Genomic DNA, 18,788 nt, shown 5'->3' on the forward strand with positions numbered 1-18,788 from the left:
CCTAAGTTCAATGGATTGACTGAAGCTGGCTACCCCTTTTATCTGGCTCTGTGATTCTAAGTGCAGGCTGTTTCCATGCAAATATCCCTCTTCCATGGGATGTAAAATCCCCTCCTTTTACTTCAGTTTGGGTGTGATGAAGTGGAAAGACTACACATGCAGAGGACTTGGGCTCCACCAAGTGGCAGGATAGAAAAACCTGAAAGTGAAGAAAAAAACATGAGAAACTAGAAAAACAACTCTCACCAATGCAACCATGTTCTTCTATCTGATGAGTGACTGCTAAGTCCCCCCCCACACACACACACCACATCAACAGTGAGACCATTTCGAAGTCTGGATCCCTGTCTGGACTCTGAGTGGAACATGCATTATCCGTTAATATAATACTGTACATGGCAATTGAGACAGTGGGTAACCCACTTTGTTTTGCATAGAGAATCAATGGCTGGTTTGAGAGGCACACCTTTTTATTTTACTCTAGAACACTGGTGAGTGTAATGGTGGTCATTTCTATGTAAGAAATTATTAATATATTGGAGTTAAGAGTGGATTTCAGCAGTGCTTGCGTTAAGTGTGCTTGTTGTTACTGTAGAGAAAGTGATTTTCATTCCTAGCAACCATGTCAGACAGCTCACAACCTCCGATAATTCCAGCATTAATGGATCAGATGCCCTCTTCGGGCCTTCTCAGGTACCAAGACACACTTGTTACCATATAAGCATGAGTGCAAACACGGTCAATATATAGATTGACTACCATCTGCTGTCCACATATTAGGTATGAAGAAACAGGGAAAATATAGCAGCTGATTTCTTCAACGTGAATTCTAAGAGAATCCCTTGTCTACCAATTGAGACTTTACAGTGTTTTAAGAATCTAGCAACAGAGAACAACATATCAAATTGTGTAGGCTGAGAATAAGTTGTCAAACTTTAAAAATGTTTAGTTTCTGAGTCTTTTTGTTTTTTACTAAGTACGTACTATCCATGAATTCATTACATTATTTTGTTGGTGGAAATATTTTTCCTGGACAATGATTCCATCAGGATAAAGAGGAAATATGAAATAGAGTTATTAATTTACTGTGCATGAAATCAGTGGAATCAAAGAACAGGAAGTAGATTACAGAGTAGTTCTTGGGGAATACTGCTCAAAGGCACCACTACCTGTACAAGTGTGGGGAGGGAAGACGTCACTTCTGAATGACTTGGTCTTGCCAAAAGCACTGTCCTCTCAAGATCAGCCCATCACTGTCCTCTAATGGGGATGAACACGTCCATGAGAGCTAAGTGGGGATGGAACTACATCTTCCAGAAAAGAAACTGAAGTAAGGTTAAAGGAAAATTCATAGGCAGGCTTACTGAGACTGTCATTTCTTCTTCTTCCTAGAAAAATCTTCAAAGAGAAACAGCTGGAAGTCCCAGGGTTGGGCATCAACATATAAACAGTCTGGAAAAATAGACATTCAAGGTCCCTGTAAAATGTCCAAGCCAGAATCTGTTTAACACACCTTTAGTCTTCTCCAATCCTGAATGCATGAAGTTGCCACTGTCTCCTTCTCCACAGCTTTGTCTGTTTTTTCCCAGTCATTCATTCCTTTGACAATACCAGAGGAAGACCTTGGCAATTCCCTAAGCAACTACCAGCACACCAGTTACATGCCTTGGGTTCTCTCATCTACGATTGGAAATGACCTCTTCTCAAGGGCCCTCGCATGACTGAAAATCTCAGAAAAGGACATGTAAATAGCCATTGCCCATCTGCTACTTCAAAGCCCTTTTACACTAAATGTTAGTCATTCACAACTGTGTTGTAGTATTCGGTCGGTATGATAAATAACCAGACCAGCTCAAAAACCACAGTTATATTTTTAATCATTGAAAAATGGGGAACTCACGCTATCAGAGTGGGAGGTTCGGTGACAAAATAGAGAGAGCATGCACCTACATCTCCCAGTTTTCCTCCTGGGCTCCAGGCGGCCACACCCTAACCAGATGTGATTGGTTGAGCTTCTCCATCATCTTCCCCTTTTGTTTAAACAAGATTGATCCAAACCCAATACAACTATATACAATAGGAACAGATACTAAATATAAAATTATAAGCAATAAACAATATTAAGCAAGGAACGCATAACAGAAGGGTTCCACTATGTAGGTAGGAGTTGGTTCTGTATCACAACTGCATGATAAGAAATTCAGTTATCTCCCACTTCCACTGAAAGTGTGGAGAGTAGGGACTTGAGCTCTGATTGAGCAGACTGGAAGGTGATTTCAACATTGAAAAATGGCAAAGGCTGTGCTGCCACATTTCAACTCTTCAGCCAACAGACATGGTAAATAGAACCCACAAGGAGCTGATTCGTTTTCTACCTGATTAAGCACTAAGCATTTCTGCTTTTATTTATTTATTTTTGATTATTTTTTGTTTGTTTGTTTTTCGAGACAGGGTTTCTCTGTAGCTTTTCAGCCTGACCTGGAACTAACTCTTGTAAACCATGTTAGCCTTGAACTCACAGAGATCAAACTGCTTCTGACTCCCAAGTGCTGGGATTAAAGCCATGCACCACCACTTCCAGGCTTATTTTTTTTTTTTTAATATGCTGTGGGATACATTGACTTCTGAGAGTGTTTGGAACATTAGATTTTGCACAGACATGATACTATTTGGAATTCATTAAGGCCATGGCATGTTGAAGGGTCACCTCTCTCTTCAGTAAGAGTAATTGAAAAGAATATCCCACTACTTTTTAATGGGAAAGAGGATACAATTACTCACCCCTATGTGTGTAAAATGATCAGAGGATGCTCTGATAAAAAACAGAGGGAGACAAAGATGATTTGGAGATGTTCCAGTGTATCTTCTTTTGTCTACAGATGGGACAAGTACTCAGCAAAAATCTCCACTACAATGAGTCCTTATCCATTTGGGATCTCTCAGACTAGTAAGCCTTACTAAAAGGAATACAGGATATTTTTCTTTACCCTGCAAATTTCTCGTTTCTGTAACCACTTTCTCCAAATGTTTCCACAAAGGAAGTGCTTTCAGGACAGGTAGACAGGGGTGCATTAGATGCAGCAGAAACCACTCACTACTATGGAGGAGGAGAAAAAGAAGACACTGAGCTTTCAGGCTCTGAAGTCAAACTGAACCTGAGATAAACAATGCATGGTTTGAAGAGTGGAGTCAGAGAAATGGAGATGCCCAAGCACTGTGGAGCCCATAAGAGCATGAGTGAATCTCGAACAATGAACACTGAGCTATAATGATTGCATTTGTGCCCTTGATCTTCCCCCACTGGGTTAGAAAGTGTGTGATTCTAACGGCCTCTCTGGAGTTTCTACAAGAGACTATTTCTGTCTTGGTAACTGTGTGGTTCCCCAAATCAGGCAAACTAATGTTTGCTTCGGGGCTTCCAATGGCATACCATTGGTCGTTTGTATATTAATTTAATGGGCTGGAGCCTACATGACTCCTTTCTGAAATAGGCTCTAACTCAATCTCTATGAACTTGTGTGAATTATTGATAATTGAAAATATCTCTACTTTAGTTTTGAAATCATGAGAGTTTAGAATGGAGCAGTATCCACACTACATGTGCTCCATAACATGAACACCAGTCCACAAGGTGAAGGCTCTAGGCAGATACCAGCTCTACCTTTCCCTGCTCAATGAGTTGTACAGTGTCCATCTTCAACAAGAGGGCCTTACTGTCAGTTTTTTTTTTTTTTGGTTTTTTTGAGACAGGGTTTCTCTTTGGCTTTGGAGCCTGTCCTGGCACTAGCTCTGTAGACCAGGCTGGTCTCGAACTCACAGAGATCCGCCTGCCTCTGCCTCCCGAGTGCTGGGATTAAAGGCGTGCGCCACCATCGCCCAGCTTTACTGTCAGTTTTTGAGGTGTCACCAATTGCTTTGGCAATAATTTAGGTTGTTTGGAGGTTCCAATGGGACTTTCTCTGCGTATTCTTCCCTCTCCATTCCTCTTGCTTAATTGTTTCAATCTAACCCCCATCACTTACATCCATCTGTGACTTTCCCTTCCTAGGAAGATCCTTCCTTCTCCTCATGTTCCTTACTGTATACTTAATATCTGGTTTTATGTATTGTAGCTTACTTATCAATGAATTAACACCCATGACCCACCCACATATAGGTAATTATATCACAAATTTATCTTACTGGGTCTAAATTACCCTTCCCAGCATGATTTTTTTCCAGTTCATCCATTTACCTGAGAATTTCAACAAATTTTTAAAGGCATATTCCATTGTATAAAGGTATTATATTTTCTTTTTTCTTCTGTTGACTGCTTGCTAAATTGTTTATGAATTATATCTATTAACAATAAAGCATCGCCAGGTGATGATGGTGCACACCTTTAATCCCATCACTCAGGAGGCAGAGGCAGAGGGATCTCTATGAGTTTGAGGCCAGCCTGGTCTAGAGGAGCTAGTTCTAGGACAGGCTATAAAAGCTACAGATAAAATCTGCCTCTAAAAGAAATAATAGAGCATCAGTGAATATGGTTGTACAAGTGTCTCTGTTGTAAGATATAGTGTTAATTTCTAAGTTTATGACCAAAAATTGTTTAGGCAGCTCTTGAGATAGATTGATGACCATTTTTATGAGGAACTGCCACACAAATTTCCATAATGGTCATAGAAGTTAGCGTGCCTACAAGCAGTGAATAGATGTTCTCCCCCAGTTCCTCACCAGCATGAGCCATTATTTGTTTCATTGATTTCAACCATCTGACATATGGATGATGAAATCTCAAAGTAGTTTTGATTTGCATTTCCATGAATATTATGAATGTTAAACACTTAAGTGTTTCCTAGAAAACTCGAGCTTTTAATTTTCACTTTTGAAAATTCACTGTTTATGTCTGTACCCTTCAAGTTCTGTGAATTGTGCTAGAATTTTGATGGAGGTTGTATTGAATATGTAATATTTCCTTGATAGAATAACCATTTTCTATGTTAATATAACTATGTTAATATTAGCAATTCATGAACATGGGAGATAGAGCCATCTTCTGATATATTCTTTAAATTCTTTCTTAAATTTCTTAATTTTTTTCCATATAAATCCTTCAGTTGCTCAGTTAGAATTACCCCATGTCATTTTAAATTATTCAAGTCTATTGTGAAAGGTGTGGTTTCCCTGATTTCTTTCTCAGTCCATTTGCCATTTCTATATAGGAGAGCTACTGATTTTTGCTAATTTTGTTAAGTTGCTTATGTTACAGTCCAAAAGTGTGTACCAGTTGTAGGAGCTTTCTGATGGAATTTTAGAGAAAGTTATGTGTACTCTCATAAGACTTGCAAATAATTATAATTTTATACTGTCCTTTCTATTTGTAACCCTTGAACTCCCTCCATTATCCTCTTGCTCTTGCTAAGACTTCTAGCACTTTATTGGACAGGCATAAAGAGAGTGGCCAACCTTGTCTTATGACTGATTTTAATAAAAATACTTTGAGTTACCATCTAATTGAATTGAGGCTGGCTATGGTATTGCTGTATACTGTCTTGTTATGCTGAGGTATGTTCTTAGACTTTCCTGGATTTTTCCAGGAAAGAGTGTTCTTTTTTTTTTTTTTTTGTCAAAGGTTTTTTGTGCATTTAATGAAATAGTGATGTGGTTTTAGTCTTTCAATTTTTTTATATTGTGGATTACACTTACCAACTTATAAATGCTGAACCATCCGGGTATCATTTAAATGATGCATTTGTGATCATAGTGAATGAAATTTCTGATGCGTTATTAGATTTGGTTTGCATTTTATCTTATTTTATGCAATGATAATTTATTTCATTAAGAATGCTTTTTATTTTTGTTCATAAGGGAAATTATCTATTCTCTTTATTTCATGGATTTTTATATGGTTTGATCAAGGTAATTGGGCTTGGAAACTGAATTGTGTCATGTTCCTTCTGTTTCTATATTGTAGAATAATTTTTTGAGCATTGGCATTAATTCTTCTTTGAAAGTTTTGTAGAATTCTGTAATAAAAGCTCTGGGATTTTTTTGTTGTTGTTGTTGTTGGTATACTTTCAATTGCATCTTCTACTTAAGAAGAGGTTGCAGGTCAGTTTGAATTGTTTATCTGATCTTGATACAACATTGGTAGGTGGCCTGTATCAAGAAAATTATGCATTTTCTTTAGAATTTTCAATATATAGGAATACAGATTTTTAAAGTTGGTCCTTGTGATTCCCTGGATTTTCTCAGTGTTTGTTGTTATGTTCTCCTTTTCATTTGTAATTTTGTTAATTTGGATCTCTCCTTCCCATCTTTTACTTATTTCCTCTAAAAGTTTGTCAATCTTTTTAATTTTTTTTCCAAGAAACAAATCTTTGTTTCATTGAAACTTTGTATTATTTTTGTTTGCTTCTTTCGATTTCATTGGTTATAGTCCTGAATTTATTATTATTTGCCATCTACTCCTTTGGGGTGTAATTTCCTCTTTTTGTTCTAAAGTTTAACTTATTAAGTTGCTAATAACAAGAACACTGCATTTTTGTAACATGGGCACTGAGTGCTTAGAATTTGCCTCTTAGAACTACTTTCACTGTGTTGTACAAGCTAGGGTGTGTTGTATTTTTCATTTTCACTGAATTTTAGAACGTTTTTATATTCCTTCTTAATTTCTATATGGACTCATTTTTCATTGAGCAGTGAGTTTGTAAGCTTTATGTTGTTGATATCCATGCTTTCATCCATGGTAGCCAAATAACATACAGAGTGCTATCTCAGTTTTACTGGCTCTATTGAAGTTTGTTTTATGTTCAACTATGTGGTCCATTTTGGAAAAAGAAATCTGTAAATCCTGAGAAATACTACTGCATTATGGTAAAATGTTCTGTAATATCCAGCAGGTCCGTTTAGTTTATGACATTAATGAGCTCTACAATTCTTTATCTAGTTTTTCTGGATATCCTGTCTATTGACAAGAGTGTTGTATTGACAAGAGGGGTGTTTCACTGTGTGTGGGTTGATATATGATTTAAGATGTAACAGTGCATCATTTATGAACTTAGGTACTCTTTTGCTTGTAGTGCATGTAGTAAAAATTGCAATGTCCTCTTGGTGGAATTTTGTTTTGATAAGTGTGAAGTGTATTTCCCTATCTCTTCTTTTTAATTTTCACTTGAAATTATTTTGCCAGATAATAAATTGCTACACTGGCTTGCTTCTTAGGTATGTTAGTTTAGAATAACTTTTAATGTCTTTACCCAGAAAGGATATCTATCCTTGAAGTTGATGTGTGTTTCTTTGGTTTGACAAAAGGATGGATCTTATTTTCATATTGCTTTTGTTTGTCAGTGTCCTCTTATTGGGGAATTTATAGCACTGACATTGAAAAATATCAATGTTCAGTGTTTATTGATTCCTGTTATTTTCTTTTTGTTGTATGAATTTTTTTCTTAATATTATTTTTTATCTTCTGATATGATATTGCTTATTCTCTGTTGACTTATTTTTGGGGGATGTTATTGGTGTCCTCAGGTTGAATCTAGCACCTTTTATAGGGCATTATTTGTAGATAAATAAATTGCTTAAATTTGGTTTCATCACAGAATGTCTATTTTATCCATCTAAAGTGATAGAATATTTTGTTGATTTTAATCATGTGGACTTATATCTGTGGTCCCTTAGAGTTTTTATGCCATCTTTCTAGTCCTTTCTGACTTTCAGATTCCACATTGAAAATTCAAAAGTTATTCTAATAGGTCTGCTATATATATGTATATTTTCATCTCTTTCCTTAGCAGATTTTAATATTCTTTCTTTTTTGTGCATTTAATGTTCTGATTATTCTGTGCTGAGGAGAATATCTTCTCTGTCCCAGTCTATTTGTTCTGTAACCTTCTTGTAATATGATAGGTACCTCCGTTTTTAGGTCAGGGATATTTTGTTCTATACTTTTGTTAAAAATATTTTCTGTGATTTAAGCCTGGATCTCTTCTCTTTTTCTAATCCCATCATTTGTATATTTGTTCTTTTCATAATTTTCCAAACACTCTGTAAGTTTTATGCCTGGATTTGTTTTAGATTCAACAATTTCTTTACCCAAAATGTTTATTTCCATTATCCTGATGACAATAAGACTGAGGTTCTCTATTCCATCTCTTGTATTCTGTTGGTGAGACTTGTATCTGATGTTGTTGTTCTCCATCCGAAGTTTTTCCTCAGGCTATGTTTTTCTTTAATCGATTCTTTTTCTAGTTGCAAATCTTGAACTGTTTTTCTCCTTTAATTGCTCTCTTTGTATTTTCATAGATTCATTTAAAGGATTTAATCCCGATTTAAATTTTGTCCCGCTTTTCTACATTTCTTTAAATTCTGATCTCTATTTCTGAGCACTTACTACGCACATAGCCACCAATTTTTTTCTCGCGGGTTCCTCACATCTGGTCACTTCTTCCTTGCTTTTTTTGGGTGCCGGGATCAGTCTCATGCTCTCCTCTCTCCTTTCTCCTTTCTCTTGGGGTTCAGTGGTCAGCATTCACAGTCTCTCTCGTCTTGTCCTTTTTCTGGCCTTTCACGGGAGTTCAGTGGTCAGCACCACATTGCTTCCATCTCGGGGTTCAGTGGTCAGCACCACATTGCTGGGTACCATTATGTTAGAGCCCATGGGCCCCAACATAGATAACCATTTTCCCTAACTGGACTGGTACGGAGTCGCAAGGAATAACCAGACACAGCTTACACCATCATCACAGAAGGGCATCTCAAGTTCTCTTCTTTTGAAGATCTACCCGTGTTTACTATCCAAACAGCTTTTATACCAACACATAAACTGAGTGGGAAAATACACCAGACCTGTCTCTTAGGTAACCAGGTGAATGGCGTTTTTTCAAGTCCACATCTACCCGTCTGCTGTGTATGCTAGCTGTCACATAGGCTTGAATCAGCATCTCTATAAGGCATCCTCCAAAAGAAAGCAGTGACAGCCTGTCTGCAGGGCTACGTGACCACCTCAGGTGGGGCCTATGGCTCTAGAGCCTGGCTGCCACACCATATAGAAATATGGGCCTACATTCATTCTTATGCCCTAATGAAATAAGAAAGAGTCAAAACAAGGGTCTACTTAAACAAACAACCTCTTGAAACAGTGGCCAAGTGTGGCATTTCCGTTGTGAAATTTTGCAAACTATGTAAGTGACTCAAGGTCACAGATGATACTAAACACATCACACATGTAAGAAGTCTATGACACAAAATGTCAATAATATTGCCCTCAAAAATTCCTTTTCAACCTTTCGTACTCCATGGATCAATCCTATATCTGTAAAGAGCTCAGCCACCCATATAGGGAGGAGAAAGTAGAATCTTGCACTGAACCTAGAGGAAATTGTGATGTGGCAATTCCAATAGCAGTACTTTTGTAGGAGACATGAAATAACAATAGTCTTTTTCCCAAGTGATTTCACAACTGTTGCTCTACAGAGTTTTTGTCTTACTTCCCCATGATTCTTATCACTGTGTCTATAGTCACCATCATAAGACTGGCAGTAGTAGTCACCCTCATCCTCAGTCTGCAGATCAGTGATGGTCAGCGAGGCTGAGTTGGAGGAGCTGTCAATGGAGCCAGAGAATCTATCAGGAATCCCAGATGGTCTTTTATTGTGCTGATAGATCACATTGGTGGGTGGACTTCCAATGTGCTGCTGGAACCAGTTCACATAGCTGCTTTCAAAATTACCACTGCTGCGTTTGCAGGAGATGGTGACTGTGCTCCCAAGAGACCCAGACACAGAGTTTGGCTGAGTTAGCACAAACTGGGCACATGTCCCTGTAAAAGGAAGATAATAAAAATGACAAGCAAATCTCATTCACAAGGAAGAATATAAGCCAAACATTCCAAGTAACAGTTATTCTCTCAGAATTATTTAAGTCCACTGACCTGTTAAATGATGAAGGACAATGAGGAGTAGTGGATTCCAAGTCATGGTGAAGACACCCAGATTCTTCTTCCTGAGTTCAATGGACTGACTAGAGCTCTGTGTCCCTTTTATCAGGCTCTGTGATTCTAAGTGCAGGATGGCTCCATGCAAATACCCCTCTTCTTTGAGATGTACAGGCCCTCCTGTTATTTCAGATTGAGTGAGATAGGGAAGTGAAAAGACTACACATGCAGAGGACTTGGGCTCCACCAAGTAGCAGGATAGAAAAACCTGAGAGTGAAGGGAAAGAAAATATTAGAAACTCAAAAAACAACACTCCCAATGCAACCATGTTCTTCCATCAGGTGAGTGACTTGTAGGTCCTCTCCCCTGAAAACTGAGATAATTTGAGAAGTCACATATCCATATTTTGACTCTGTGGAAAGTAAATTATCTGTTAATATGATTCTGTATATGTCAATAAAGGCAGTGGGTAAACCATTTTATTTTGCATAAAGAATCAATGCTTTGAGAGGCACACTCTTTTTTTTAGACCATTGGTTATTGTAATGGTGGTCATATCTATGTAAGAATTTATTAATGTTTTGGAGTTAAGAGCGGATTTCAGCAGCGCTTGCTGTGTGTTTCTTGTTCCTGTAGAGGAAGAAATTTCATTCCTATCAACCATGTCAGACAGCTCATACCTTCCCGTAATTCTAGTACTAAGAGATCAGATGCTTCTGGCCTACTCAGATACCCAGACACTGTAGCGATAGGAGCGGCAGGGCTGCGTCCCAGGCACCCGGCCGCCCGCATGGCTAGCTTATGCCCAGAAATAATTACATGGAAACTGTATTCTTTCAAACACTGCCTGACCCATTAGTTCCAGCCTCTTATTGGTTAGCTCTTACATATTGTTCTAACCCATTTCTAATATTCTGTGTAGCCCACAAGGTGGCTTACCAGGGAGGATCTTAACCTGCATCTGTCTGGAGTGGGAGAACCATGGCAACTCCCTGATTCAGCTTCTTTCTCCCAGCAGTCTCTTCTGTTTACTCCACCCACCTATGTTCTAACCAATAAAATGGGCCAAGGCAGTTTCTTTGTTATAATTAACCAATGTCCTTTCTCCATCAAGACACACTTGTTACCACACAAGCAAGAGTAAATACATGGTCAATAAAACAATACGCTACCATCTGCTGCCCACCTATTATGTCCAATGAAGCAGTAAATACATAGGTGCTGAAATCTTCAACGTGAATTCTAAGAGAATAACTAGTCTAACACTATTTTAACAATCTATCAACAGAGAACCACATGTAAAATTGTATATGCTGGGACTATATTGTTGGACTTGAAAATATTTAGTTTCTGAGTCTTTTGGCTTTACTAAGAATGTACTGTCCATGAAATTATTAAATATTTTTGTTGACAGAAATGTATTTCTCCTGACAATGACTCCACTAGAATGAAAAAGGAAATATGAAATAGAGTTATGAGTTCACGACTCATGTAGTGAATCGGATCAAAGAACAGGAAGTAGACCACAGAGGAGCTCTTGGGGAATATTCTTCAATGGCATCACTACCAATGGTATGCATGCGTGTGGAGGAAAGTAGTGGATTCTAAATGACTTGGTCTTGACCACAGCACTGTCCTCTCCAGATCAGCCTATCACTGTCCTCTACTGGGCATAAACACGTCTATGCGAAGTATGTGTGGATGAAACTACATTTTCCAGGGAAGGTATTGAAATAAGGTTAAAGGAACATGCTTAGACAAGAAAAGTAAAGGCAGACTTCCTGAGACTGTCATGCTTTCGTCCTAGAAAAGTCTTCAAGATAAAACAGCTGGAAATAACAGGGTTGGTCATCAACACAGAAGCAGTCTGATAATAGGGAAACCCAGGGGCCTAATAAATTACCGAAGCCAGAATCTGTCCAACAGACATTTAGTCTTCTCCAATTATAAATGCATAAAGCTGGATGGGGAAAATAACCAACCATAGGGAATGGGTACCAAATGCCAGTTAATGCCCCTGGAGTAATATCTGGTAACACTGATAGGACACACCTTCCCCACATAACACATTAAGCCATGATACCAAAGCCAAATTCAGAAGACCTAGTTTGGTCCCATGCAGGTTCCCCAGGTGTCAGTCCAGATTCTGTGAACTACCACTAGCACAGGTTAGCTGTCTCTGTGGGTTTTCTGAACTCCAGGCGCTCAGCCCATTGCTGGGCTGAAGATGACTGCATCTTCTTCCATTAGATAGTTAATGTAGATTCTATGATGAGAGTTAGGGTGGTCACTAATCCGATTATAGGGAAAGGCCAGTTCAGGCATCCTTCTCACTATTACTAGGAGTCTTAGCTGGAGTCATCCTTGCGAATCCCTTGGAGTTTCCTTAGCACCAGATTTCTCTCTAAACCTGTAATGGCTCATGATATCTCATTCATTCCCCTCCCTCTCTTGGTCTCACCGTGGTCATTTTGATCTCTCATGTTCCCATCCCCCATCCCCTGCCTTCTACCCCTGCCTTGTTTACCCACAAGATCTTAACTATTTCCCCTTCCTGGGGCCCTCATTTTGTGTCCCTCTTAGTGTCCTCCTTTTTACCTAGCTCTCTGGGGCTGTGGATTGCAATTTTGTTATCCTTTGCTTTACTCTAATAAGTGCTTATAAGTGAGTACATACCATGTATATCTTTCTATGTCAGGGTTATCTCACTCAAGATGTTTTAATTTTATTTAAGTTACATCTACTTGTCTGCAAATTTCAAGATGTCATTATTTTTACTTCCACTTAATATTCCATTGTGCCATAATCCCACATTTTCTTTATCCATTCTTTGGATGAGTGATATTTAGGTTGTTTCCAATTTCTGGCTATTACAAATAATGCCATTTTGAGCAGAGTTGAGCAAATGTCCTTGTGTTATGAGTGTGTTTCTTTTGGGTATATGCCCATGACTGGAACTGCTGGACCTCGAGGTAGAAGAGTCCCAATTTTCTGAGAAACTGACATACTGATTTCCATAGTTTACAAGTTTGTGCACTCACCAGGAATGGAGAAGTGTTCTAATTACTCTATATCCTCTCAAGCATAAACTGTTGTCTATGATTTTATTCTTTGCTATTTTGACAGGTAGAAGATGATATTTCAGAGGGTTATTTTTATTTGAATTTCACTGATGGCTAAGAATGTTGAACAATTGCTTACATGTCTTTCAGCAATTTGAGATTCTTCTGTTGAGTATTCTCTGCTTAGATCTGTATTCTATCTTTTCATTGGATTAGGTGGTACTTTGATGACTGGTGCCTTGAATTCTTATATTTTTTTTTTGGAAATTAGTCCTTTGTCTTAATGAATTAAACTATTTACTATCTGCTAAAAATACACATATAAAATTAAATTAGTGAATAATTATACAATTGTAGTTATATTTGTATAATATAACTGAACTGGCAATGCTACCACAAAGATCCAGAGACCATCTAATAAAAAAACCTCAAAAACAACATGAGAGGCTCTACATTATGTCATTGGTGAGAGTCATCCAAGAGACTCACAAAACATTATTGGAAATTGCTATTGCCCTTGGTAATAGAGGTGGAAGTAAGTCTTTATTGCTGAGGAAACCATGCACTCAGACAGTGTTCAGAAGTCCCTAAGCTGGAAAAGCCTTCTCCTTGCAGATTAGCATTTTTGCTGCTGGAAGGTACCTTGCAAACTTCCAAAGGATGGAAACAATTATTAGTTCTATATAAGTATTACACTTATGAATGATAATAGTGACCAGCATTTCACAATAACTCTAGAGGCACAGTAGTGGCATACATACTTTGTAGGTATGCAGTAAATAAGTGGGAAACCATTCCTGACAGAGAAAACCTAGCCACCTACCTAGGCCTAAAGAAGTCATGGATCTTGGAGGAAAACCTAGAAATATACTTTGCTAAGCAAGAATTATCCCTAATGTTATCATAAATATTAGTTCTTATATCTATCCACAGGTAAGTGTAGTTCATGTAGACATTATCGAAACACCACTTTGCAGCAGATGGATAACAGTATAGAAAACCACAATCAATCAAATGGATGAAATCAATACTTCTCTTAAAGAATGACTTCCCAGAAAACAATAGAAAGACTAATAAGTTAAGTAAACTCTTCAAGATCTAAAAATAGAAATAAAAAGAATAAAGAAAACAGAAAGTGTGGAAATTATAGGAATGGATTATCTGGAAAATAGATACAATCACCAGCAATAGAATTTGATGAGTTGGAAAGAGAATCTCAGGGATTGAAGAGACAATAGAAGAAACAGGTAGATCAGTAAATGAAAAGGCAAAATCTAAAAAACTTTCTAGCACTAAAAAAAAAAAATTCAGGGAGACTATGAAAAGAGCAAACCTAAGAATCATAGAAATAGATTAAAGAAAAATTCCAGCTCAAAAACTCATAGCACATATTAAAAAAAATCATAGCAGAAAAAAATCTCTAACTTAAAGATTGACCTGCCTGTGTAAGTAAAAGTAGGTGGTAGAACACCAAATAGAATGGATCAAAAAGGAAAATCACTATTCAATATGAATATTTAAAACTAAACACACAGAAAGAGGAAAAACTATTAAAAAAACTACAATGGAAAAAAGTTAAGTATATATATATAGTCAGATATATGAAAATCAGAGTCCCCAAAAGTCAGAAGGCTGTGGATTGATTTCTTGCATACCCTAAGAGACCACAGATGCCAGCCCAGACTACTGTACCTAACAGAATTGTCTATCACAACAGATGGAGAAAACAAGATATTTCGTGACAAAGTCGAATTTAAACAAAGTCTAATCACAAATACAGCACTATAGAAGGCACAAGAAAAGAAACTTTAATCCAAGAAAGTTAGTAACAAAAAAACAAAGAGAGTAGATGATTTCATAACAGCAAAACTCATAGACTGACAAACACACACCCACACACATTACTTCCACTAATACTACCATCAACAAAACAACAAAATAAAGAATCACTGTTCATTAATAGTTCTCAATATCAATAGACTCAACTTGCCAATAAAAAGACACAGGTTAAAAGACTGGATATGAAAAGAGGATCCCTCCTTCTGCTGTGTACAAGAAACACAACTCAAATTCAAAGACAGACATTACATTACACAAAGGGTTGGATAAAGATTTTCCCATCAGGGGGCTGGAGAGATGGCTCAGAGGTTAAGAGCATTGTCTGCTCTTCCAGAGGTCCTGAGTTCAATTCCCAGCAACCACATGATGGCTCACAACCATCTGTAATGGGGTCTGGTGCCCTCTTCTGGCCTGCAGGCATACACACAGACAGAATATTGTATACATAATAAATAAATAAATAATTTTAAAAAAAGATTTTCCAATCAAATGGATCTAAGAAGAAATCTGTTATAGCTATCATAATACCAACCAAAATAGTCTTCAAACCAAAAATATTCAAAGGTTGTGGAAAGGACTCGTCATAGTCATGAAACGAAAAATCCACCAGGCACAAGAATGTTTTCTTTTCTCTTTCTTTCTTTCTTCCTTTCTTTCTTTCTTTCTTCCTTTCTTTCTTTCTTTCTTCCTTCCTTCCTTCCTTCCTTCCTTCCTTTCTTTCTTTCTTTCTTTCTTTCTTTCTTTTTTTCAAGACAGGGTTTCTCTGTAGCTTTGGAGACTGTCCTCGAACTAGCTCTTGTAGACCAGGCTGGCCTTGAATTCACAGAAATCCACCTGCCTCTGCCTCTGGAGTGCTAGGATTAAAGGCGTGTACCATCACCTCCCGGCCCAGAATGTGTTCTCAATTTTAAACATCTACACAATAAATGAAAGGGCACTCATGTTTGTGAAAAAACAGGGTTCTACTGTCCATTCATGATGCCCTGTGGAAATTCATTGAAATCCCTGACACAGGAGATATTTTAGTTGTGTCCTTTCCTCTTTCAACACAGTTTTTCTCCAAGTTGTTCCCCTCCATAGTGATCCTCAACTGATCTGTTTACTTTTTCTTCACAGTCACAGTTCCATCAGAAGACAGGTTGGCACATAATTAATGACATGCTTTACCTTTCTAATTCCAACCTTTACATTATTGCCTCAGTTTACTCTTAGTGTTTTCCTTACTCTTTCCATTAAGAACTCATTATCTTTATCACAGAAAGGGGAAAGATGTCAGAAAGGGGGAAATATATACTATAATGCTTTATAATTCAGAAAATAGAAAATTGCATTAAACTGAAAAAGTGTTATGAAGAAATTGGGTGAGTGAGTAATCCATCTCTCTGTGGTAATCACTATTTTCATTCTGTTAGTAAAATACATCAGAAGATGTGTAAAAGTTTACTCAATTATTTGACCCATCTGTTTCCCTTCTCACTGCCTTTCAATATATGCTCAAATGTGATGCACGTTGTATTTAATCAATACTTGGTTTTTTGATCTGAACTTAGACAATCTGTATCTATTCAGTTTTTTTGAGACAAGGTTTATCTGCATAGGAACTAAATCTGAAGAGAACGCCAGCCTTGAACTCTGAGAAATCCACCTCCCTCTGCCTCCCAAGTTCTGGGATTAAAGGCTTGAGCCATACTATCCAGTGATAAAACTATTATTAATACAGTATTTGAGGTTTTCTTTGGTTATTCACTAAGATTGCTTTGTCATCTTGCACTATTCCAATACCATGCTCTTCAGAGCTTTACAGATGGATAGCAAGAAATGGAAGAACTCTATTACACTTGCATGTCTACTATATGAAGGTGTTAGCACTTACATGTACACTATGTCTTCCCTTATAGGTCTTGGTTAAGTCTTCTACAGACTTGTATAATCCAGGATTTGTCCTCATTAACATAGACCTTATTATCAGAATAGTCACTAGAATTCAGTACTGTTATTTTGTTTAGCAATTGTGAACAAAATCTCTGGGTGATAAAATCCTCATTTTTACGCCTTAATGAAATAAGGAAGAGTCAAAACAAGGGTCTACTTAACTGAACAACTTCTTGAAACAGTGGCCAACTGTGGCATTTCCCATGTGAAATTTTGCCTACAGAGAGTTAGTGATGTCATAAAGAAGGGAAAACATGAAAATACGTAAGTGACTCAGGATCACAGATGATGCTAAGCTCACCAAACATGTAAGAAGCCTATGACACAAAATGTCAGTAATATTGCCCTCAAAAATTTCTTTTTTCAACCTTTCATACTCCATGGATCAACCCTAAATGTGTAAAGAGCTCAGCCACCCATATAGGGAGGAGTAAGTAGAATCTTACACTGAACCTAGAGGAAATTATGATGTGGCAATTCCAATAGCAGTACTTTGTAGGAGACATGAAACAACAGTAGTCTTTTCACAAGTGATTTCACAGCAGGTGCTCTGGGGAGTTTTTGTCTTACTTCCCCATGATTCTCACCACTGTGACTATAGCTTGTATAATAAGACTGGCAGTAGTAGTCAGCCTCATCCTCAATCTGCAGATCAGTGATGGTCAGTGAGGCTGAGTTGGAGGAGCTGTCACTGGAGCCAGAGAACCAATCAGGAATCCCAGATGGTCTTTTATTGTGCTGATAGATCACATTGGTGGGTGGACTTCCAATGTGCTGATGGTACCAGTGAACATAGTAGCTTCCAATGTTACCACTGCTGCGCTTGCAGGAGATGGTGACTGTGCTGCCAAGAGACCCAGACACAGAGTTTGGCTGAGTTAGCACAAACTGGGCACATGTCCCTGTAAAAGGAAGATAATAAAAATCAGTAAGGGCAAGGAAAGCTCATTCACAAGGAAAACTATAAACCAAACATTCAAAGCAACAGTTACTCTTCCAGAATTATTTAAGTCCACTGACCTGTTAAATGATGAAGAACAATGAGGAGTAGTGGAGTCCAAGTCATTGTGAAGACACCTAGAATCTTCTTCCTGAGTTCAATGGACTGACTAGAGCTCAGTGCCCCCCTTTTATCTGGTTCTGTGATTCTAAGTGTAAGCTGGCTCCATGCAAAAACCCCTCTTCTTTGAGATGTACAGGCCCCTCCTTTGATTTCAGAGTGAGATAGGGAACTGGAAAGACTACACATGCAGAGGACTTGAGCTCCACCAAGTGGCAGATAGAAGAACCCCAAGTGAAGGGAACATGTCAGTAACAAGAAAAATAACACTCCATCAGGTGAGCACCTTGTACGTCCCCTACCTCTGCAAACTGTGAGATAATTTGGGAAGTCACATATCCCTACCTGGACTCTGTAGAAAGTAAATTGTTCGTGAGTATAATCCTGTATAGGGCAAATGAGGCAGTGAGTAAACCACTTTATTTTGCATGCACATCCTTTGTTTTAAAGAACACTTGTTATTGTAAAAATGGTCATTTCTATGTAAGAATTTATTAATGTATTAGAGTTAAGAGTTCAGCAGTGCTTGCTGTGAGTGTGTTTGTTGTTCCTGTAGAGGAAGTAATTTCATTTCTAGCAACCATGTCAGACAGCTCACACCCTCCTGTAATTCCAGCACTAAGAGATCAGATGCTTTTACTGGCCTCCTCAGGTAACCTGACACACGTGTTACCATACAAGCAAGAGTGCATACATGTTCAACAAAACAATACGCTGTTGCGGGAGGTCCTTCCGCCCCTCCAACCAATAGCTGCTGTGATACCAGCCCATTGGGGCGTGGTCTCTCTCTCCCTTTAAAAAAGCTGCTATTTCCTCTGCTTGCTCTCTTCACTTCCTGCTCCGCCTGAGACTAGACTCCCTTCCTGGTTGTGCAGATGGCTGTTGTCTGGGATGGCTGTTGTCTGTAAGTTTTTTCCCCTTTAAATAAATAACACCCTATTAATCATAACTCCAAACTGGTGTGGCCTTGTTCGT

At 38.0% G+C, this 18,788-nt stretch overlaps 2 gene segments (V, D, J or C); both read right to left on the bottom strand.

The window, feature by feature from the left end:
- Positions 1–7: 7 nt before the first annotated feature.
- Positions 8–9,973, bottom strand: LOC126495413 (immunoglobulin lambda variable 6-57-like). The segment is given in 3 exon segments: positions 8–199; positions 9,474–9,805; positions 9,917–9,973. Coding segments are annotated over 3 exon segments (570 nt in total).
- A 4,087-nt stretch (positions 9,974–14,060) lies between these two features.
- LOC126495415 (immunoglobulin lambda variable 6-57-like) lies at positions 14,061–17,835 on the bottom strand. The segment is given in 3 exon segments: positions 14,061–14,080; positions 17,341–17,655; positions 17,774–17,835. Coding segments are annotated over 3 exon segments (381 nt in total).
- Positions 17,836–18,788: the final 953 nt, after the last annotated feature.

Source organism: Alexandromys fortis, unplaced genomic scaffold (assembly GCF_014885135.2).
Source record: "Alexandromys fortis isolate MF-2015 unplaced genomic scaffold, M_Fortis_MF-2015_v1.1 scaffold_445, whole genome shotgun sequence".
NCBI classification, from domain to species: Eukaryota; Metazoa; Chordata; class Mammalia; order Rodentia; family Cricetidae; genus Alexandromys; species Alexandromys fortis.